Below are 24,457 nucleotides of genomic sequence, written 5' to 3' on the forward strand. Positions count from 1 at the left end.
TATTCAAACTCAAGAGATTTTTTTTTTTTTTTTTTTTTACCTCAGAATTGATTTGATTCTGTTAATGAAAATGATGGATAATCATTATAATATGCATTAGATAAAATTTTATTTATTTCCAGTAAAATGGTTATTGGTTATGGTTAATGGTTATCTTTCTCTTTTCGATAGGGCTACATACATAAGTGGACATTGGCGGTGGCGAATCACTATCGCTCCTCTTACCATTTCCGCTCTTCAGTTGCTGTGAGTTCCTGTGCTATGTATTTGTGTGTTAGTCTGTGAATGTACGCTGTCTTTATTAAAAGACTTTAGTCAGGGTAAACACCATATTTAATTTGACGAGAATGAAAATGACACTGTGAGGGACAGAAGTACAGTCTGTCCAGTGGACTAAAACACAAGGCTTGTGAAAATCAAAGGTGAGCTTAACAGTATGAAATATTTTACAGACTGTACTTCTGTCTATGGTAGTGTCTAATTAAACACCAAAGTCTATTTACATACAGGCAATGTAGATGGTGTGACTATTTTGTCAGTATGGACATGTTTCTTTTACACAGGGTTTGGCTGATTGTAGCACCGATCCCAACTACGCAGAAGTTTTATTTACTGACTACCACTTCCAGTTCTTCCGTCGTTGTGACTGATCCACACCAGATGATGCTGCTGTCACAACAGCCCTTTAAAATTTGATTTGACAGCTAGAAAAACTGCAGGATGTACCATTATATAGAAAGAACATCTTTCATGGGCAGATATTGTGTTGTTGCTGAAAAAAAAAAAGCATTTGAAATATGTTTGATATAGTTTATTCTTATTTTCCTGGTGTTTTGGAATCAGAAGGAGACATCTGAACTCCAACGCAAAGAGTAAAGTAGGTCTTCAGTTATGATTTGACAAATATACATGTTTCAACAATAAAGAGATGATGTTTGTTTTGTACTGAACTACGCGATCAGATAATCTTTTACTCTGGTAGACTCACACTGTGTTCCTATATTGAACTGAGCATAGTTCGTATGTAAACCTGTAGACCAAACAATTATTCAGCTACAGAAACAGTAATTGAAGTAATGTCTAGCTGTATGACATATGATCGTTTTAGAAGTCAAATTCTTTTTGTAGCTAAAGACTTTTCTGAAGTTAAAGTTTTTTCTAAATATCAAACATTACAATAAATGCAGCCCACAATCACACTGTGTACTTATTATTATAATAGGAAAGCATTTAATCGTATCAAGTCTGAAAATTATGTTACAGAAATTCATTGGGTGGTGTAAAGTTTGTGAGACTAATTGCGAGCTACAAGCAGTTTACTGTGGTGTATTAAATGTGAAAAGTAGAAAGTATCCTGGTATAACCAGTTTGTGTAATACTACTAAGTGTAGGTCAGTTATAAGCAAGAATGTGTTGGATACTAAAAATAACGTGTATGCTTTGCAGGTGAATGCGCCATTACGAGGTGTTTTATGTTCTATATTAATGTGTTAAGGTACTTTTGGACAACACATAAGGTCTTAAACATTTTTACACGTTGAAAAAATTCTCCCAGTACGCCCTCCCTATTCCGAAACCACATAGGACCACTTCACATATGCTACTCTAGGATGCTAGGCATGCATTTAACTTGGGTAATTTAGAAATGTAATCAGGTCTAGGGGAAATGTGTTTTTCAATATCACCTAGGGTAAGCATGTACAATGAAAACAGCAGAGGACTTAATGCATATCCTTGTGGCCCTCCATACTTGTATTAGTGTTGACTATTCCTCACTGACACAAACAAAATGGTAATGATCAGACAGGCAGAACCTGAACCAGCTTTATGCCTTTCAGTGAATACATAATTCACCAATCTTTTTAAGAGTGTGTTATGATTGATAGTATCAACAGACCACTGTAAGATCTAGTAATTCTAGGAGGGAGGCACAAGCCCCAGTAAAGTTTTGTTGTGCCTCAATAAAATTTCCTGATAAATCATTATCTAATGAGGTAGGTTACAATAAATAAATATGTCCGAAAGTAGGCTTTCCTATTCATTTAACATTATTTACATAATTTGAATGATTTAAAACTTGATGGCTGATTGTAATGCCAGCTAAAACGAAAATATCCTGCAAATTCTCTTCAATCATCCGCTGGATGAAAAATTAACATAACAGTCTTCATTTACTCTCCTTCATCAGTGGTTCGTACATATAGGGGTGAACTATTTTACACCACTATTTTTCGTTGACAGTCATATTGCTTATTATAGTTCCCCTTTAATAGAGATAACATGGAAAATGTGCCATGCTTTAGTGGAGGATTTATGTCACCTGGTGGAAAACAAACACTTTTAACATGAAAATGACATGAAATTACCACTACAACCAATAGATGGCTGCAGAGGAGCACTCATTAGGTCATTTGCAATTTCCACTTCCTTTTATAGCTCTTTTCAAGTGTTTTGCTTTTGGATTTATTATAAAATGACTATAACAAATTTGAGCAATTTTATTGTACTGCAATATGAAATATGGAAAGTGAAGGAAAAGTCACAAAGTCTTATGCCTTTTAGATGAAGGGAACATTCAAAAAGCCCAGATTCCAAAAGCCTAGAAGGGCTTATTTTTTAATGTTTAATGTAAAAATAAATAAATAAATGAATGAAAATTGCATTGTGGTTGTTTTTCTACAGTATGCCTTCATGCATGTGAACTGCTCCATTTTCGCTAGAGGAAAACAACTGTAGTGGGATGAGGGGTGAACACAGTGAAAATTTGCATCACATTATGCAAACTGCATTTATGACAGAGTACTGCAGAGATGTAGGTGTCATGATAATCTATCAATAACAGCACAAAAATGTTCCTCTGCTTCTGATATTGGCGCTGCTCCGCTGCAGACTGAAGAACACTGAATAACACAGACTAAAAGACGGGGAGGACTGAAGCCTGCCGTTGGTTTCATACGAGTTTTAAAGGGGACTGAGGCAATCACAAATCTGTGTACAGATTACACAGAGTTAATCGCAATTTTTTTAAGGGGGCTGGGTAGAAATTTAGGGGGGACTGAAGCCCTCCAACAGTGGCCTGACCCCATACCACCTCAATCTGTTTCCCCCCTTGTAAAAAATGTTTAATAAATAATAATTGTTTAATAAATAGATATGATATGATGCTAGATCTAGCCTATAATATTTCTGTAATACTGCCACATGAGAATAGCCAAACAGCATGTATCATTCACAAAATCATACATAAAGAAATACGCATTCATGCGTGTCGCCCCGCCCCATCATCCAGATGCTCAAATGAGCTAATTTGATTGGCCAAAATTCTCTGATCTCTGAACAGTGCCCTCCCCTGCCTCTACAGGTGCACAAATCACTTTTTCTTCACATTTTATGTGGTGCAAAAGTGTGAGAGCGCGTGTAACTTGTCATTTGTCATTTGTAAAAAAAACAGCATTTGAGACTTGTAGCGTGATTGTGCTAGAAAATATCAAAGAAAAGCAATGTATTTGTGACAAAATATTCTACAAGTGTGCAACTCTCATTGCATTAATTCACATAATAATTTGCGGATGTGCAAAATTTGTCCATGACTTCGCATTTTTTGTTACGGGTGTGTGAATGTGTTTTGCACCATATTCATTTCAGCAACTGTAGCAAAAATGTGAGTGAATGAGTTTCTTAATTTGTGAATGGTAGAATAGGATTTGTGCACCTGCAGTGAAGAAAATGCCGTTATTACTGTTTTCCATGCTTGTGAAGTAAATATGTGGCTTTTTAAAAATGCCGGGTGCTGGTGTTTGACATGCGTTTGACCAATTAACGTACACTCACGTCACTGATAGTTCCTATGGTGCTGGTTTAGACCCTACTCTGAAGTAGGAGCTAATTTAATTTCCCCAAAAGGAGTTCCTAGAACTAAAAAATCGTTCCTAGTTCCTGCGGTGCGAACATGGCAAAATCCCCATACTTCAGCCAATAGATCTAGGAACTATGAAAAGGTTTCTCTGGTGCAAAAGCCCCTACTGATGATCAACGACTGTATTTAATTGTACAATCATAAAATAACATACAATACAGCAGACGGGAGCCGTCAGGGCCCTCTTGGGCCTCAGAGAGGGCCTAAACTATTATAAAAATAATATTTACAAACTTTCAAATAATAGTTTAAAAAGTATAAACTTTTTTAATAAAAAGTCATCAGTTCTAATGTTATTTTAGGCTGATTTTAAGCTGAGTTTACTTTTTCCCCGACGAGGGAAAAAGGCCACGGTTTGAGAGTCACAGTTCTCTACTGCAGTGCAGACATTATCTTAATTTCACAATGTCCTTAAAAATAACAATATTGTTGACCACAAACTGACAATTAGGATATTTCCATAAATAAATCTTATGTTGAATTAAGACTCCAATAACCTGCCTCAGCGCACCACAGGAATATGACTGTAAATGAAGTTAATGAAACAAGTATAGCTTACACGAAAAATATGAAGCATCTTTGCTTTATTGAACAAACAAATCATAGCAGCTATAAGAAATGTTGAAAGTGCTTTGTAATAATAATACAAAATAATGCTAATAATTGATGAGTGCTAACAGGCCCGGTTCTTGCCAGCAATGGAAGGGTGGGCTGGCAGCTGTCCTGGGTGGGCAATTGTGTGGATAAATTGATTTTTTTTATTTATTTTTTTATTAATATAAAGGCTATCACAATTTTCCCATTCTCTGATTATGAATAGACAACTAAACTAAACTTTTATCCCAGTACTTCTGCGATCATTTGAATTGTTGTAAGCAGGGGCATTTCTAGAGTTTGATCAGTACTGGGGCTGCAGGCCCCCCAAGAATTTTTCTAAAGTAATTTAATTTATAGGGGAGAAACTTTTTTTCACAAAAACAGCACCAAAGCATTAAATTCTGGTGACTTTGGGTGTAGTATAGGCCTATTTCATTTATTTTCTTTAAACATTAATGTGCTGCAGATAATTTCATTACTCAAATTTTAATTTACTGTAAAGGGATTTGCTTAAATTGCCTGTAAACATTTTTTAGGTATCAAAAGTGGTTAGTTTGGTTGGTCCTATTAAAAAAAAATGACCTTGAACTCTGTTTTACCATGGTAATTTTCAAACATCGAGGCTACTAACAACTTCATCAATGTAAGTGTACATTTTATTTGATACTTGACCATATCAAATTTCTATCAAAATATATTTAAATAAACATAAATGAAAAACAGTCTTGTTTTTACACGCTTGTGGGTCTATGGAGTGGAGCGAAGCGGAAACCCGCCAAAAGGTGGCGCCAATTCATATTTTATTGGGTCATTGAACCGTTCATTCAAATCATTCTATTTAAAAACATTCATTCAGGAACGAAACATGTTGCTCGAAGAAGCCCAACGATTCTGATGTGGCTTTTTTGGAACTATTTTTGTTGTAGGAACAAAAACAGACTACTGTGCCTAAAATGTAAGTTACTTAATATTCTTGTTTGTTGCACTGTTCTATAATATATCACATTTGCAATATATTCGGGGATATAATCAGCACTCTTGCTCATGTGATATTGTATAACTATCATTAAAATATAAAAAAAATCAGGAACTGATTATTTTTGTCCTCATAACTTAAATTTTTGCCACAAGCCCCCGTTAATTTCAGACCCAATTAAGATATTGAGTGACAACTGCTCTCTGGATCAGCGCCAGCGCAGAATTTAATGTTCACTGTGATCTTATATATAGATTTTTTTTTAAAAAGTTTATATATATATATATATATATATATATATATATAGAGAGAGAGAGAGAGAGAGAGATAGATAGATTTTTTGGTGCTATGTTGGTGGCTATTTCATTGGAAAAAACAGTATATTTAAAATGCAGTGACAAACAAGAAACTGCCAACTATTACAACAACTAACATTCTAAATGTATTGTATGTTTTATTTAATGATTGGAATATATTAATTGAAACTATAGAAAACACATAGAAATGGTTTTGAGGAGATACTGCTTCAATGATATACTCATCTACGCATCTACAGCATCAGTCTCCTGTTTTTTCTTGAAAAAGTCCTCACAAATTCATCCATATCTAGGGTACTTGTGATGGACTTCTCATGGGCCAATATCACTAATTGACTCTTTCTTTTGTGCAGCATACAGCGACGAAAGGGGGTCAGAACCCGTGACAGAGTTGAAAAAGAACTCTCGCATGATGCTGAGGACACCCCAATGACAAGAGCAGTCACATACAATTTGTGCAGCTCTGGGAATGCATCTTTGTAGCTTTGCAAGTGTTTGCACAAAGCTGACAAGTCTGTTTCAACAGGAAATCGTTTGCTAAGCATAGGTTTGGCAACAAGTATTTCATTTGCCGGACTTACTTTATCTGCAGTGCCAGCAAGCAAATGTAGAGGGCTCAACAATGTGGCATCTAGAAATTCACTAGACGTTGGCACAAGGCAAGATAGAGCTTTCATCAAGTCAACGTTTTTTTTTGGAATATCTATTTTCCATTTCAACAATGGCCCTGTCAAGAATGGAAAGCAAGGATCTCTTCAGAGACTGACTGGGGAGTATTGCAGAATTATCGCAGTCGGTGTGGCCCACTGTGGAATACTCAACACTGTCATCGAGTTGTGTATTCAGTGTTCTTCTTCTCTTGGAAGGGTGTAAATCACCACATGCCTGAAACTCATCCCTGTGAATTGCGTTTACACATGTCCACTGTCTGAGACTGGAGAATAGTATTAGCTGGTTTCAGGACACCAAGTACCCGGACTAGAAATTTCCCTGTTTCAAAAAAAATTGTGCCTTTTGATTTGGACTAAAAGGCCTGCTGCCTCGGTGCTCAGATCAGTGTTGGCAAAATCGTCCTCTGCAATGTCTGTTGCAATGTCTTCATTCTCAATAATGCACCTTGTGACATCATAATGTCTTGTCCATCGAATTTCCAATAATCGTTTAAGACAAGGGCCATCATACTTCTCAGCCACGTAGTGGTGATGGAAAAAGTTGTACAGGGAACTGGCAAAGTCAAAAAACTTTTTTCCACATGGATCACACTGGATGTCATGCACAACTGCTAAATGTAGCTGGTGGTTATAACTATCAATGTAAGGTATATACCGACCAAGCTTGTTTTGCAGCAGGGCTTGCACACCACCTCGTACCCCACTCATCACTGAGGCTCCATCATAGCACTGACTAACTATGTTGTCAGCATTGTAGCCAGCAGCTAAGAGTATCAGTATTTCAGTGGAAATGTATTCAGCATCTAGTTGATGCAAGTCAAGCAACCCAATCAAATGCTCCTCTGGCAAGGAACTGCACACAAACCTAATCATTACAGACAAGATTTCCACATTACACTTGTCTCATGTCCCATCACTTTTAAGGCAAAATCCTGCTGAGTCAGCATCTGTGTATCTCTGCACTTAATCTCAGAAAGCACCATATCAGCCAGTGTTTCAATGATTTCATTCTGAATGTCATTAGAAGTATACTTTGCATGTTTTGGTATACCCTTTACTATATCGGCCAGAAATGGACCTTTACTAAGGTGTATTCAAACAAGTTAAGGAAGAGGCCTGCAGATGTATCATTGTTTGACGTTTCTGTGGTTCTACGCAGCGCTTGTTCGTTTACACAGAGAAATTTAACCACACCTCCGATGCTTTTGACATAATATCTGTTTTTTTTCCAACTGCGTTTTTCCCACTAGCATGCAGTCTATGGTTTCACCAGATGCCTCCCGACATTTTAATTCAGACCAGGCTGCCATAGACTGCACGTGACAGTGGCTGGATGCATGTTTATGCATAGCCCTGTCACGTTCCAGTGCTGCTTGCCAATTGGTATAACCATGCGAGGTAAAAACGACATCTCTCTCGTTAGCGACACCGAACTTACGACAGGGAAAACAGAAGCATGCGTCCGGCAAAATGCACGTTTGGGGTAGCTATTTAATATTGGCTGGGACGGCGCATATAAATTTAGGTCCAGTATTTCGCTGCCACCGGCAATGTGATTCTGACGGGCCGAGGTGGAGGGAGAGGGAGACGGATTCATTTCTGCACCGGGAGCTGGGGAAGATGCAGTTTGTGAAACAACAGCCACTGCTGCCAGAGCCATTAGCAGACTTCCTTATAGGCACCAAAAACCTATGCATTGCACGCAAATACTTGTTAACTGCTTGTTAATGTTATCGTTCGTGTTGTGTCTCTGTCAGAATCTGCGCAACTGAAGGGGAATCTTGAGTGTGGAGTGTAGTAAGTTGCTTTCAGCTAATAAAAACAGAGAAAAATACTGCAATTTTCTGGTGTTCTTTTTTGATTGGTTGGAGCAGTCTACAGCCCTCCCTCAAACCTCTCAGCACACTGCCCGCCTCAGATTGCTTTTACCAATGCACTGATCGTAAAAATAAAAGATTAATGGTGTCTTTGCCTAAATTTTGATTGGGTGGGCATGACAGATGTTTGGGTGGGCTCAGCCCACCCCTGCCCATGCCTAGAGCTGGCCCTGAGTGCTAATCTAATATGAATGCTAATGCTAATCAGAGACTAAATTATGAGGTAAGCAGGCATAAGATATCAAGTGATCAATTCTGAAATTAAATTTAATAAATTAATAATTAAACTAACACTGTGGTGACTATTAAACCATTTCATTCTGCCAAAATACATATGTCCTCAGAGTTGAAATATGAGCATAATTTGTGTCGAACGGTGTAGGCAACCAATAGTTGCAGCACTGGTATTCAGACACCTCTCTACTTCCTTTAGCTTGAGAAGAAAGTTGTGCAGGATGCACCTGACAAAATAAGGGTGTATGTTGATCCGGCTATGTAGGATCCTCCAGCGGGATGACAAAATGCCGAAGGCATATTTCACCACATTGCCCACTCGAGACAATCTGTAGTTGAAGATGCGTTATTGTGTAGATAAGTCCCGCATCAGGTCCCCCCAACTTCTTTCCATCTAGTGCCTGCCCAATAGCCAAACAAAGACACCCTCATCGCTTGACCGTCCATACTCTCCAATATGGACGAGACAGAAGTGATATTCAGCATCAACCACAGCCAATAATACTACAGAAAATGTTTTTTTTGTAATTAAAATAAAGGCTGCCTGAATGTGGTGGTGCAAAGAGGAGGATGTGCTTCCCATCTATCGCTACTATGCAGTTAGGGAAATTCCTCCTAGTTGAAAACTTTGAGGCAATATTCCTCCACTCCTGCTCAGTAGGTCTTCCTAGGTGTGTATTCATCTTCTGCCTGTTAATTGTAGCATATGTGTCCTTGATGGACTGTGCTCTCCTCCATATGATAGTGGAAGACAATTGTTCTGACTGAACATCCTGTGGCCATATGTCTGTAAAACAAAAAAAAAAAAAAAAAAAAAAAAGGGAAAAAGGGAACAAACAATAGCAAAATAGAGATGCTACATATCCTGGATGAACTTAGGTAGCTGGAATGCTCCAAATTTTAACATTGTGACACCCCCAGCTTTGTCAACATACCATATTCATATAGTTCAATGAGATGTAATGTTTGTTTGTTTACTTGATTCGTTGATTGATTTGGGAATTGTTAACCTAATCCTGTTTTATGTTAGATTACATACTGATACTGTTTTTTGTTACTGTAGTATGTGATTTTTCTGCCTACCCTTAATAAAATATATGTGGAGGCTGGCTAGAGTGATCAGCAATTATTATTATTATTAAAAGTATCTATGTGTACATTACTATGTTATCTTGACATATGGCTCACATGATAAAATCCATATAATGAATTATTGTTTTGAAATAATGTATTCATTCTTCTAATATCATAATATTATTACAGTGTAAATCAGATAGAAAATTGCTTACCTCAATGTTACTGCAAGTTTTTCCTTTGGTCCAATTGGTGTCTGGTAATTTATACACATCCCTGTGATGTCAGGTCTAATAACTAACAGCAGATCCTCCATTTGCCCTGCACTCATTGTGAAGTGCTGCAAGGTGATTTTCTGGGGTTAATTGCAGCTCCTGAACAAGGTGGTGGTAAGCGCCAAATTGTTGCCTTTTTCATTAAGAGGGTGTACCCAAATGTGATTTCTGTGCAGCAGTTTTTTTGTTTTGTTTTGTTTTTTTTTTTCAGTCAAAATTTTATCTGTTTGGGAAGAACAGGAAAAACAGGGCATCCACACAAAAAAACCTTCATAGGTTACATAGGTTAAATACCAAATATCTATGTCTGTTGAATAGTGCGTAATTTAGAAGTGAATATTCTTTAGTACCGTGAAATTACCACAAAATACAAAATAGAAAAATATTATTAAAGGGGATGTTTAATGCTATTTCATGCATTCTGACTTATTTACACTGTTAAAGAGTTGGATTCTCATACTAAACATGGCCAAAGTTTTAAAAAACGAGTTGGATGTATGATGGAGTATTTCTGTACCAAATACACTTCTTCAGGGTTCATATAAGTTTCGGAAAGTTTTTTTTTTTTTTTTCGGGTATGGCCCTGTATAACATCATAAAAGGCGGAATTCCTCGTATGGGCACTTCTCCCGGAAGAGCATGCGCACGCATCAACCAGAGCAAGAGAACAAGAGCACGGCCATCAACGTGCTTCATTCGAATTACGGAAGTCGTCGGCAGCGCTGCACTGAACTGGCTCGAGAAAGATTTGTCATTTTGTTTTTAGACCACAAAATCAACCAAAAAGTCACCAAAGAAGTCACCAAAGAAGTGTGTTTTTGGTTGTGAGGGAAAGATAACCTTGCTTCCCAAAGAACCCAGAGTTAAAGGAACAGTGGATGCAGTTTGTTTTTCCAGAGCAGCAACAGAGTTTGTTTGTTTGTTCCCGGCATTTCAGTGACAAATGTTTTATAAACAAGGCCCAGTTCGACGCTGGATTTGCAGATCATTTAAAACTGAAAAATGGAGTGGTCCCAGCAATAAAAGATCTCGGTCATGTGTCGGAACCGTGTCTGTGTTTTGTTGGCAATCGGTGTGTAAGTGCATATAAACAACACAAATGTATAATGAATCAAAAGTTATCCAGGGATAACGTGTTGATGTATTGCATGCTCGTGACTCTTTAGCTCCGCACATGGCACGCCTCCAGGAGCTCGACTGTTTACGGAAAGAATCGGTGCAGCGTATCTGTCTTTTATAAATCTGATAAAACTAAAGACTCTTCGGAGATATAAAGGATACTACTCTATAGGTACTCAAGATTTACAACTGTGTGTGTGTTATGTCCCTTTAAACTAAAATATAGTACACAGTGCTCAAAGTGGGCCGTTACACGCCGGTACGCAGCACTTCTCTATTTTTACCTTCAGCGGACTATTGAAATTTCAAAACACTTATGACGTAACGAAGCCTCGTTTTCTGAAATCACGTGATTTTGACGCTTCAAACCACTGATTCGAAGCTTGCCATACTTCTTCCTTTGTTTAATGGCAATTTACATTCTTATTGCATATCGCCACCAACTGAGTGGTTGTGCAATCATTTTTTTAATCTTTGATCAGGTGTTTTATTACTGTGAACAAGAATTATATTGTTTGTTCTAATGCATATATAAATTTAAAAAATAAAGATTGATTGAACTAAAAAACAACAACAAAACAAAAAAAAACAGTCAGCTTGCAAAGATAATACAGCTGTACAAGTTATTTAATTTATTGTGTTTAGGTATTTTACTTCCACATTTGATGTGAGATTTGTCATATATGTATTTTATTTTAGAAATACATTATATAGAAAATGTCCTGTTTTCATTCCAAAACCTTTTGAATACACATCTATGATGTTTGAGATGAGAATAAAAAAAAAAAAAATGAGAGTAAAATAAGTAATAAAAAAAGAAGCTTTTCTTAATTAGTATTTTCGTCTTGTTTCCAGTACAAATATCTAAAAATTCTCATATCAAGATGCATATACTACACAAGTAAAATGGCATAAGATATTATGTCTGGTTTTCTGGAAATAAATAACAGTTTGTTTTTGCTTAAAACAAGCAATATGATCTGCCAAAATAAAAATAATCTTAATTCAAACAGAAACAAGATAATTTTTTGTACCCCACTGGAAGAAAGATTAAGAATTTTTAGATATTTTGACTAGAAACAAGACAAAAATTCTAAGTAAGGCATCTTTTTTTTCTTTTTACTTTTGCAGTGTAGTAGCCTATTTTATAATTAAAAATATAATATAATATAATATAATATAATATAATATAATATAATATAATATAATAAATAGGGCACACATGCGTTGAATACCTCTGAAGTAAGCTAACTCTGAACATATGTGGTGTTTTGCAAACCTGCTTTCTGAAATACCCCTGGACTTTTATTTTGCTGTGGTTATGTGACGTCATAAAGCTGCGCCACGCTCTTGCGTTTGTTATGATTTGGCTAAAGACAGGTTTGTGCTTTGGGAAATATTAGGTGTTTAGATGTGAACAGATTGTTTAACCAGTGTATGGATTTTATAATTAATTATTAATGAACGCAATGCTGAAGCATTTATAAATGTTATTTTTGGTGAGTAAAGCGCATTCACGCACGAGTCGCAGAAGGGGTAACGTTACGTCCCATTTCGCTCCTTAAATCCCTGTATCTTGAAATCAGATCAGTATATTGTAAACTGAAATTCGGCCTCTGCCAAGTAGTGATGGGAGAAAATACTATGAGAAATTCTTAATTGAACGAATTGTTTGGCTAAAAGATTCAAGTTTCGAAGCTCTCGAAACACAGCACGCTGGCGGTGCATTTACACTGTTTTGATCGCCTGCTGGTCAAAACAGTGTAAATGCATCGAAAACAGTACAAACGAGCAGACAACTTCTGATTTTATACTTCCAGTAAAGCATAGTCTATTAAATATAATCTACAAATCATTAAATTCCTAATCATAAATATTAAATATTTAGAGTCTGTAAAAGCAAAATTGATTTGCTTACACAAAATGTATTTGTTTATACAATATGAAGAGTGTATTGCAAAATTAATTTGTAATTAGGTTTGATCAAGACATTTAGCAACTAACTAACTCCCTTACCAGTAAAATGAAGTCTGACGTACCCAGAAATTTATTTTGGATTTATTTTTCTTTCTTATAATTATTCACATCTTAAACATAAAGTGTCTAAACGCACAGAAAAAAACCTCCAGGTGAAGCAACTGAGATCCAAGTGTCAAAGATGGCGTTTATTAAAGAGGAGAGTGAAGACATGAAGATTGAAGAAGCATTCAGAGTGAAACGGGAAGATACTGAGGAACAAACAGGTTGGTTTCCATTTTTAAAGCTGAACATTTGATCCTTATTAAAATGTTGACCTCAAAAGCGCTTGCTGTATCAAATCAGTGTCTTGTAAACAACTTTATTTCCTGTGAGGAATTCCAGAAAGCAGGGTTAACTTATTATCACATAAACCCCAATCTTTTAGTTGATTAACCCAAACTTTTCTTATTTGAGGTAATCATTTTCAAAAATGAGGGCAAGTGTAAGTTCAGTCAACTCAGAGTATATTCACAATGAACACACAAAAACATGGAAATGGACGCTAAGTGCACCATGCTTCTTTTGTTTAATAGCGATTTATATTGTTAGTGGATATTTTAAATCTTTATCAAAAAAGATATAAATAAAAAAAATATAAATAAAAAAAATATATATATTTTGCCTTACAAATAAATCAAATAATGCAAATACATTACTTAGGGGCCATTCACATATCTCGTCTTTTGCACGCGCAAATTCGTTATTTCAAATGTAGTCGTGTGGCAGGCGCGCTAATAATGGAAGCGACGCGGTCGCGACACGCATGCGGTGCGTTTTCCAGGCGCATTGAGATGAAAACATCTAAACTTTTCAGAATGCCGCAAGCGCACCGCAGGTCATGTGACAAGGACCAACCGATCAGCTTCGGCCTTTCCATAACAAAACAACGAAAGCTCAGCCGAACAGTTGATCATAGCTGTACATGGTGGTTTTTATATCTCATCTCCATAAATATATCTAGTAGTAAAGCTAAGGGCTAGAAATCAATTTATCCTTTGCTGAAACTTCGTTGTCGTGGAGAGCGCAGTTCATAGTTGCATAGCAACGACAGATTTTATTATACCATGTTTTAACTGTATACTTTTGGGTTGGAGAAAAAAATGCACTGATTTGGTGTGTTTACCTATAAATGCAAATGAGTTTGTGCTCCTTGCCCCCAAGCACACAATTCCAATACACTGAGGCATAAACAATACAGGAGAAGCTCACACAGCAAATATAACTCTCAAAATGGATCATTACAAACTGTTTGTGATGCAGCAGATCAGATCACATAGGTATATCATATATTTTGTGGATATTTGCTAACATTCGATTGTGAATGAGTTTGATAGCGTGCTGCATGGCTAACGTGGCTAAAGCTACACACTGTTGGAGAAAATCAATAAGAATGAAGATGCGTTTATGAATTATACAGACTGCAAGCATTTTTGGGTTAAAAATGAAAATAACGACATGGCTCTGTTCTCCGTGAATACAGTAAGAAACAATGGTAACTTTAGCCACATTTAACAGTACCGTAGCAACATTCTAATGAAACGCATTCAGAAAGACAATTTACAAACATCACAAAATATATATAAAAATTGGATCATGAACAATTGGTATCGTGTGCAAAGCAGTCTTGTGTAAAATGACTTGCAAATACTGGTATATGAATTCATCTGGACACATTGCCTTCATAAATAAAATTACACCACTGCGTCCTTAGTGGCTCAGATGCCAGGAGTTTATGGAGACTCATGTTTACTATTCTAGCCGTTAACAGATCAGTGATAACATAGCTGAGACACATCACAAGCTCGGGGACGGTTGTTCTTGAGTGCTGCTGTCCTGCAGAGTTTTGCTCCAGCCCAACTCACCTTCCTTCACATAGTTTTAGTAATCCTGAAGACATTCAAGTGTGTTTGATCAAGGTTGTAGCTAAACTGTGCAGGACCAATGCTGCTGGTATATGGAGCCCTGCACATGACATGCAGGAAAAAAATAGTAGGCTAAATCATGTGCACTATTTATAAATCAAGGGAACAAAATAGTAAATCGTGCGCACAATTTAGCAAATCGAGGGAACGAAATAGTAAATTGTGCTCACGATTTAGTAAATCGAGGGAACGAATTAGTAAATCGTGCGCACCATTTACTTTTTTTTTTTCTTGCATGTCACGTGCAGGGCTCCGTACTGGTACACTGTTGTCACTTGCGGAAAAAAATGGTGGCGCCGTGGGTAGAAACATACAGATTAAGGGGCGGTGATATTATAATAAGTTCCCCTTCCTACATCACAAGGGGAGTGAAATCTGAATGGCTCATTTTTTTTCACATGCTTGCAGAGAAAGAAACAAAGTTACTGGGTTGTCCTTTTTCACGTTTTCTGGGTTGGTAGATGCACCGGGGAACTGATTATAGAACTTAAACATGGAAAAAGTCAGATTTTCATGATATGTCCCTTTTAAAGAATCAATGCATGTGCCATGGATAAATAAAACAAACAATAATAGGCCTAATGAATTTTTTTTAAATTAAACCATATTGTTGATGAAAATTATACAAGAAAAATAAAAGTGCTAGTTATTAATAATAAAGTGTTCTCATTATAATGTTATGTAATATGACAGTTAGAGATGCACCGATTGACCGGCCAGGTATCAGAATCAGACAATTTTCGTCATGTTCGGCCCGTCAGTTTCACGTCTTACCAATTCCGTGTCGATCCGATTTGTTACCAGCAGCACAGTCAGTTTTGGAACGTTAAATAGTTGAGAAAGAGAACACCTTTGTAAAGACAACGCATGTCGTGTAACTATATATTGGGTCTGTGCATAAACTCATAAAGTGACAGCAGTCCAATACTCCTGCTGCTGTCTGTCATGTTAATCAAAGAATAAAAAACAAAGAAAATCACTCTGCTTTTGACTGAATACATTTATAACTTTAAATGTAACTTTAAAAGCATTAATCTGTATTTAATTACAATGAAGACTATCTAGTGTTATTTTACATTTGATAACTTTAATTTCTGTATTTTTTACCTAAATAAAAACCTACTTAACCTGAAAAACTCAAAAAGTTTCATAGCTCTCTTTATTCTATTGCATTTATTTGTGCTGTTGTTTACAATTTGTTTTTATTTTCTTACTGACTATTCTACTATTCTATTACTGACTAATTTGTGTTTCTTCGGAACACAAATTAAGATATTTTTGATAAAAATCTGATGGCTCAGCGAGGCCTACATTGCCAGCAAGATCATTTCCTTTTTTTTATGCTTACTAAAGCCCAAAATATGCTGTCTTCGTTCAGCGACTGTCCACACACTCTCCGTGTGACGTCATTTTCATCACAGTAGGGTCAGTGGACGGTGCTCATACAACTGTGTATGTGCAAGGTTCACTATAGGCAATACACAGTTGTGATGTGTTGTGCAGTAGTCGAAGAAGAGTGCGGAAAGAGCGATCCAAACAGTGCTGTTCAAAGAACAGCAAACATAGCAGCATATCCTTCTCCATCATTTTCTCCATCATCCAGCAGTTCTGTCTTTGCAAGGTTGAGTTGAATTTGGTGGAGTTGAATTTTGGAGTTGAATTTTCACACTGCGCTTAACCCCAGGTTATCTTTGTTCTAAACACCGCTTTAAACCCTGGGTAAAGGAACATTTCACACTTGTAATTCACACTCACTTTATGAAACCCTGCTCCGGAGCAGGGTTAGCACCGCTTTTGCAGTGTTAACCCTGCATTGCGGTGCCAAACTTGCACAGTGTGAAACAATGCAGTGTTAGAATGTTACAGCTAGACGCTTAGCAACAGACAACCAATCGCGTGCCTCATTCACGTGCTTTAGACAGTCACATAAACACCTCGCATTGTATATAAACAGTAAATTCAGCATTCAAGAGGAAAAATGTCAAATGCTGAGAGAAAACCCTTTAACTTCTGTGAGAAAACCCTTTAACACTTAACACTTCTGTTGCTTGACTGCTTCTCCTAATGACTGTTGGCTAACACTGTTTAAGTACTTTAGCTGCCTTTGGCCACACCTTAGTATTTAGCAGACCAAAAAACCATGCGACACAGCACAAGAACAAATGCGACTTCAGCACGGTAAACAGTAAAGAAAATAATGTTTCCTAGCAACGACAATTGTGCTAAAATCAAATGAGAAAAGAATCAAATACACTTACAGGATGCTGTCCACTTCTGAGGATGTTACTCTACAACGGTCACTTCGCACTGACCACACATCAATTTGGTAACCTATTGTTCAAAAGTGATAAGCAATTAAATCATATTAATAGTGATTTTTATTTTTTTTTTCAGCCATATTGACTAAAGTAATTTAAAAATGTCTTTTCTTATTGTTGCAGTGCTGATCTGATCTGATGCTCCCAGCCATGTTTGCATGACTCATTGTGCCTTTTTTGTGCTTGATCCCTTAATTGCTGCTTGCAGCTATATTTGTGCTTGAATAGTTTAAAAAAAAAAAAAAAAAAAAAAAACGCTTAAAAGTTTAGACTGGCAAGGATTTAAAAAAATCACGAAAAGGATAAACTTTCATGACTGTGCAACACTGCACATGAGAGGAACTGGGTTGGGACGATAATCCAAAATTTATGTAGGTTGTTACATATCTACTGGTTTATTGTGTCTACTGGTATATTGACCACCTCTAATAATGGGCCTGACACACAGTGAGAAAAGCAGAGGACCTAATACTGGGCCCTGTGGCACTCCATACTTGTGTTAAATGAAAAGTCTTTTCATTTACACACATTTGTAGCAATTGTCAGACCTACACCGTGCTAATGCTTGTCCAAAAATGCCAAAGAATGTTGTGGCCCTTGTTGCTGAAAGATCTAAAAGCAGCAGAAGATGCCACAATCTATGCCAAAGCAGGCAGGTTGTAATTTTAATAAGCAAAGTGTATGTGCTATGATGGGACTTAAATCCTGCAATCCTAAATCTCAAATTCTACAAATACTTTTTTTCTGCAAAAATGAACAGTTGATAGGAAACCATTTTTCATTTTATTTTTTGATAAAAATGGAAGGTTTGAAATCAGTCCAGTTCTTCCGGGTCAAGCTCCCCCCCCCATGTTTTGATGTCTGTTGTTTTGTGCCATTTAACTGTAGTTAACTTGTATTTGCCTTTTTTGCCCTAGACCTGATGCCGCTGAAAGAGGAGAGTCAAGAACTGAGTGAAATTGATGAGAAATATCACTATGAGAAAAATCATGATTCTATCAATGGAGAAAAATGCACACAGACTGAAAACACTTCCTTACAAAAAAGAGCTAAGACAGGAACTAGTAGTCATTTCACCTGCTTTCAGTGTGGAAAGAGATTCAGTCAACCTGGAAACCTTATAGTCCACATGAGAATTCATATTGGAGAGAGCCATTTCATCTGCCAAGAGTGTGGAAAGACTTTCACTGAAAAAGGAAACCTTAAAGTCCACATGAGAATTCATACTGGAGAGAACCCTTACACCTGCCAACAGTGTGGAAAGTGTTTTACTCAAAAAGGAACTCTTAAAAGCCACATGAGAACTCACACTGGAGAGAAGCCTTTTAACTGTGAACTTTGTGGAAAGAGCTTCACTCGAGAACTAAACCTTAGATATCACATGAACATTCACAATGGATTGAAGCCGTTTTCATGTGATCAATGTGAAAAGTCTTTCACACGTAAAGTAGGCCTTAATAACCACATGAGAGTTCACTCAAGAATTAATTGTTTTACATGTCATCACTGTGGAATGAGTTTCCCAGACATGAATCGCTTTAACAGGCATGTGATAATTCACTCTGGAGAGAAGCCTTTCAAATGCCAGCAGTGCGGAAGGGGTTTCAAATATAAAAAAAACCTTAAGACACACATGAGAATTCACACTGGAGAGAAGCCTTTCACTTGCCATCACTGTGGAAAGAGATTCAGTCATAAAGTAAGCCTTAAGACTCACATGAGACTTCACACTGGAGAGAAGCCTTACACATGCCCTCAGTGCAAAAAGAGTTTCACATACAAATCAACACTTAATGCCCACATGAGAAGTCACACCGGAGAGAGCCCTCACACGTGCAAACTATGTGGGAAGAGCTTCTCACAAAAAGGCAATCTTAAGACTCACATGAGAATTCACACCGGAGAGAAGCCGTTCATATGTAGTCAGTGTGGAAATGGTTTCAGATGTAAAGTAACCCTTAATTACCACATGAGGATTCATTCAAGAGAGAACCGTTTTATATGTCAGCAGTGTGGAATGGCCTTCACAGACAGTAAACAACTTAAGGATCATGTAATAACTCATATTGGAGAGAAGCCTTTCATGTGCCATCACTGTGGAAAGAGTTTCACATTTAAAGGAAACCTCAAGACTCACATGAGACTTCACACTGGAGAGAAGCCTTTCATATGCCATCAATGTGGAAAGAGTTTCAGACATAATGTAAGCCTCCAAACTCACATGAGACTTCACACTGGAGAGAAGCCTTTCACATGTCATGAGTGTGAAAAGAGTTTCACGTATCAACGAGACCTAAAACGTCATTTGCAAGCTCATTCTGGAAAGAAATTGCAGTGTGATAGGAGGTTAACAAAAAGGGGTCATTTCAAAAGTCATCAGCCCATTCACACTATAGAAAAGCGTTTCAAGTGCATTGAGTGTGAAAAGAGTTTCATGTATCAACGAGACCTGAAACATCATTTGCAAACTCATTCTGGAAAGAAATTGCAGTGTGATAGGAGGTTAACAAAAAGGGGTCATTTCCAAAGTCACCTGCCCATTCACTCTGGAGGAAGGCGATTTAATTGTGATCAGTGTAATAAAAAATTTCTTTTGTTGTCTCACTTACAGATACACTTGAAAAGCCATGCAGATATGAAACCCCATTTGTGTTCTGTGTGTGGAATGAGATTTAAATGGCTCAGCAATTTAAAATGGCACCAGAAAATACGTATCTGTGTGAAATCAAAGCTACGTTCACACCGCAGCTGAATGTGACCCAAATGTAGTTTTCTGCTGTTTTTTTTTTTTTATTATATTTTTTTTTATAATGATCAACTGACACTACAACATTCCACCTTGGCATGGTTAGTGATTTGGAGATGGCTACCTTATTTTTTTTTGCTTCCTTCCTTCTCCTCTTTATAATTTGCCTTGAAGCTTCTTTTCCTTTGGCATGTACATATGACTGCTTGTGACCAATTTCAAATATTGATCAGTTGCGGTAGGCATCCTCTAATTTCCATTGTATTATAGCATCTCTCCATATATTCGTTACCTCTGAATCACACCACTGGCCCTTTTTTGTTGTCCTCTTTGTGTGTACGTTGAAGATAGCAAACATACAATCATCTTTTTAATAATTATATTCATGTTCCTTTCTGTTTATTTTTATTATATTACTCATTATATTCCTTACTCTTGAAATGTTTTGCTGTTGTTAAGTCTTAAGATTGTGTGGTCTTCATAATTTAGAGATAAGAGGGAGTGGGTTCATTTCAGTGTTTCCGCTGTCACAGGATGATGTTGTAAAGCAGTTTGGCATATTATCACGGACAAAGTCTGACTAAGCATTGAGAATGAAACAACTACGTTTATTCAATAAAATGTGCTCATTTTTACTTTTATTATGACTCCTGCTACCTGCTCTTTTGTTGCCTCTGTCTGTCTACACAAATGGGCTCCTGTGGTTTAAGACTAGGTCTAACATTTATCATCTTCTTAACATGCTCTTTCCATTCCTGTTCCACAGGAAATTAAATGTGCAATTATGACAAAACGGCATGCTCAAATGACATCCCAAAAGGTTTTTCAGAGTCCTGTGTTCCCCAGATTTATATGGCACATAATGAACACGTTAAAAAGTGTCTTATATTCCCCAGATTTATATGGCACATAATTAACGTGGAAAAATGGCTGTTTTTCCAGGCTCCTATGTTTATATAGCATATAATGGACTGTAAAAATGTTTGTAATTTTAATGTTAAAATACTGTAAAAATGCTATGGTAAAAACTTGTTTATTGGTTAATGGCAATGTAACGACTGAGACAAATAAGACACAAATATTTGTTATATTTAACAAATAAGCTTTAAAAACCCTGCACCAAGGTGTCTGCGACAACCCCAAAGTATTAGAACCAGGCCCCTTGTTGCCATGGTTTTACGACTTTTATGAGAATGCGGAACTCTGCTCCAAACTCACTCGGATCAGGCCATAGGGAAGACACAAAGCCTGTAAAAACAGACTCTTCTGCCTCAATTTATAGACAAACTGTTCTATAAATGAACATGTATCCCAGGACATTGTGTGTATGATTATTACTGTCTTGTGTAGAGTCTTTTGTATGGTATTTTGTTTTATGCATATTTTATGATAGAACCAACGGTTATTGTAACCTCACCTATACCAAGTTTGGGGTCTACGAGTTTGTATTTTGAAGAATTAAATGATTGTGTATATGATATGTCGATACCTGTGCAACATATCAGTATTACAAGAATCTTTAATAGATTCTTCTTCCACAACCAATCCAGTTACATATGCAAAGGCCCTGCTAGAAGGACAAAGGATCGTAAAACTCTCCACAGAAGAATTTCCCGCTCGGAAATTTTACCTTTCTCATTGGTCAGGTCAACCCTAAGAGGTGTGACTGTTCCCAGACTTTAAAGAGCCACACACAGCTCCGCCTGCTCTCTTGCTCCATCGACTGACTCAAGACATCTCCTGCTGGGTCTCAACCTGCACTCCAGCCATGTGCTTACCTAGAAGAGAGAGAAGTCTTTCCCCACTACAAGTGTCAAACTAACCATGCAAGTTCATCATAATTTCTTCATTCAATGCAGGAGAAATCGATTGCAACTTCAACACCATCGATTCACGGAATCGCCAAGAACCTGCTCAGGACAACAGACTGCTTCTACTGCAAAGGGCATGCAAGTATTGAACATTTTAACTAAACATAGGTTTTAGGATAAGCAGTAAAATCCTTTTAATGAGGTGTTCTGAAATGATAAGCTGTTGGTTCTTTTCCTGGTTTAATGACTCTTTTCCATAGCTTCATTCCCTGTTCCCATTTCTGGTTTCATTCTATCACTTTTCATTTTACATTGTACGTGTGATTGTGTTTGTATGTGTTTGTTAGAGTAGTTGTGTTTTGATTTTGTTAATAAAACTTGTGCACAATACATATTTGGTTCTGATTCCCTGCCTGCAGATAAATTGTCACTTAAATGATTGATTTGTTACACGCTCTAAGTGCTGTAATTGCTAAAAAAAGAATTAAAAATATCCATGAAATGTGGCCTTGAAAAATATCCTCCTCTTAGAATTAATTAATAATCAATACTGAGTGATCACAGGACGAACTGATTGATTGATTGTAATGTTAATGTAGCTACATCAAGTTAATCCGGTTAACTGATCCAAATATATCCGCCTATGCCACGGGCTGGCCCTGGTCTGCTTGCACGCTTTAACCTCTCGCTAGAGAGTTGTTCAGTTTTTCCGCTTGCAAATTTCTCCATGTAAATAGCAAATCCACCATGGCGCGAGCGCAACTCGTTTTTAAAGGGAATGGGAGATGAGACTCTGATTGGTTTATTGCACGTTACGCCCAAAACACACCCATTACTCATTAAGAGAATAGGTACAACCCTTTTAGACTATGCGGTGGGCGCACCGACTATTTTTCCTGTTGTTAAACTAGCAAAAGTGGATTCGGACATACCCTATGTGCACTTGGCTGTGCGCTTTAGACCATGTGCTTAGGTCGTTAAAATAGGGTCCTGTATGTCAAAGCGCGGTTTGAATGCCCCACCCCCCAGCTGAACTGGAAGTTTTGATTGGTTTTGCACCCTAGTCAGATCTGTCAGTTATTGCCTGAAGTGCAGGGCTCCACCGCACCGCAGTAGTTTGAAAAGTGTCAGTTAAATGACAGCTTGCCATGTTTCTCCGTCACCACCTTTGTCAAAGTACTTTGTACTTTTGGTGAAACATAAATTTAGCAAAGTTAAATACTTTATTTTTATTCAACTCAAGTAAAAGTACCACAATTTCATTATACTTAAAGTAAAAAATTTTGAAAAATCTACTGAAGTACTGTAACGAAAGTATTTGTAATTAGTTACTTTCCACCTCTGGTGTAGATGGCAAAGTATTTCTTGGAAGCGCAGAGACTGCAATGGGCAAACCAGTCCTCCAACATGAGTCCAACAGGTAATCCAAAACTGCCTCGACGGGGAATATCCAGAACAGGAACTGATCAGAACTGATCAGCTCATCAGCAGCAACACACACTCACAGAGAGACCCAGTGAACCCGTGAACCATAAGTACAATCAAGTACACTATTACTATGTGTCACGATCCCAGTTATGTCTTTTGTTTTGTATGGACTCTTGCACCACACTAACTTTTGCACTTCACCCCGGACTACATTTCCCATAATCCATTGCACTGATTACACACATGGCTGTAGCCAATTACACACCCTACTTAAGCCATGGACTTCCTCTCTCTCACTGCTGAGTATTGTTAGCATTTATGCTGTTTAGCGTAGCTACGTTACAGAGCCAGTTCCCGGTCCTAGTTGGAGTTCAGTTCTAGTCTAAGTCTAGTCACTTCTTGTTTTTTGATTGCCTGTTTCCTGATTATCTGCCTGTCTTGGATTTCTCTCTCGCCTTGCCGTTTGGACCTGTTTGCACCTCTCTTGGACTATTGCCTGTTTTCCCTGGATTATTCTTTAGCCTAGCCCTCCTGGATATTGTTTGCCATTGATCGACCACACTTGTCCCTGGAATACTCTTTGTCTCCGTTTACTTGTTGCCAACCCATGCCTGTTATTGACCATGTCTTTAATTAATAAAAGCCTGCATATGGATCCGCACGTATCGTTTGTTCACTCTGTGACAGTATGTCATTAGCATCTTTTTTCCCCACATTAAAATATATAAAATATAGCACTTTAAGTACTTTATGCTAAAAGTATACTGTTAAGGTCTGAATGTTTTATTTTTTTTTGAAAATCCATTAAAATAGAACTTAGTGACAGTATATATAAAAATTCAAAATAAATTTTATGTAAAGCGTTCATGGCACACTTTTAAGTAATGCACTTATAAAACACTTGACACATCTGACTAAACATCAATTTAAGTGTTAGTGCTAATTATTACATTTATATTAAGTGTACTTAAGTACCACAGTTGGGAAAATGTACTTATAACGTGTACATTAGTAATATATTTTTAATAAAATCAATTTAATTTAAACTTACGATTACTATATAGCAGTCTACTAAGACTGAAATAATTTTTAAAGCATTTAAAGTACCCTTTAAAGAAATACACCAATAAAACTATATTTTTATGGTAGTATACTTT

The 24,457-nt window shown here is 37.1% G+C and overlaps 2 protein-coding genes and 2 long non-coding RNA genes across 12 annotated transcripts in view; 3 read left to right on the plus strand and 1 right to left on the minus strand.

Annotated features, from left to right (window-relative positions):
- Positions 1-1,197, plus strand: part of LOC127511076 (myelin regulatory factor-like protein) — a 33,017-nt gene extending 31,820 nt beyond the window's left edge. For both annotated transcript variants that reach the window (XM_051891488.1, XM_051891489.1), the window contains 2 exons: positions 172-246; positions 564-1,197. In XM_051891488.1, coding sequence (XP_051747448.1) covers positions 172-246; positions 564-650 — 162 coding nt within the window. In that variant the 3' untranslated portion in view covers positions 651-1,197. The remainder of the gene's footprint in view (positions 1-171; positions 247-563) is intronic.
- The window catches only part of LOC127511092 (gastrula zinc finger protein XlCGF57.1-like), a 159,720-nt gene extending 137,458 nt beyond the window's left edge, over positions 1-22,262 (plus strand). For 2 of the 8 annotated variants that reach the window (XM_051891581.1, XM_051891579.1), the window contains exon 3: positions 18,233-22,262. In XM_051891581.1, the coding sequence (XP_051747541.1) occupies positions 18,233-20,067 (1,835 nt within the window). In that variant the 3' untranslated portion in view covers positions 20,068-22,262. Of the gene's footprint in view, positions 1-12,380; positions 13,300-18,232 lie in introns of those variants that run through there. The other 6 variants (XM_051891575.1, XM_051891576.1, XM_051891578.1 and 3 more) reach the window with 6 other exon arrangements.
- LOC127511301 (uncharacterized) overlaps positions 1-24,457 on the minus strand; it is a 449,991-nt gene that overhangs the window by 278,871 nt on the left and 146,663 nt on the right. The window lies entirely within an intron of this gene.
- Positions 5,375-8,312, plus strand: LOC127511318 (uncharacterized). The gene is made up of 2 exons (XR_007930000.1): positions 5,375-5,468; positions 6,160-8,312. It is a non-coding gene; the product is annotated as an uncharacterized LOC127511318 (long non-coding RNA).

Source organism: Ctenopharyngodon idella, chromosome 4, assembly GCF_019924925.1.
Source record: "Ctenopharyngodon idella isolate HZGC_01 chromosome 4, HZGC01, whole genome shotgun sequence".
NCBI lineage: Eukaryota > Metazoa > Chordata > Actinopteri > Cypriniformes > Xenocyprididae > Ctenopharyngodon > Ctenopharyngodon idella.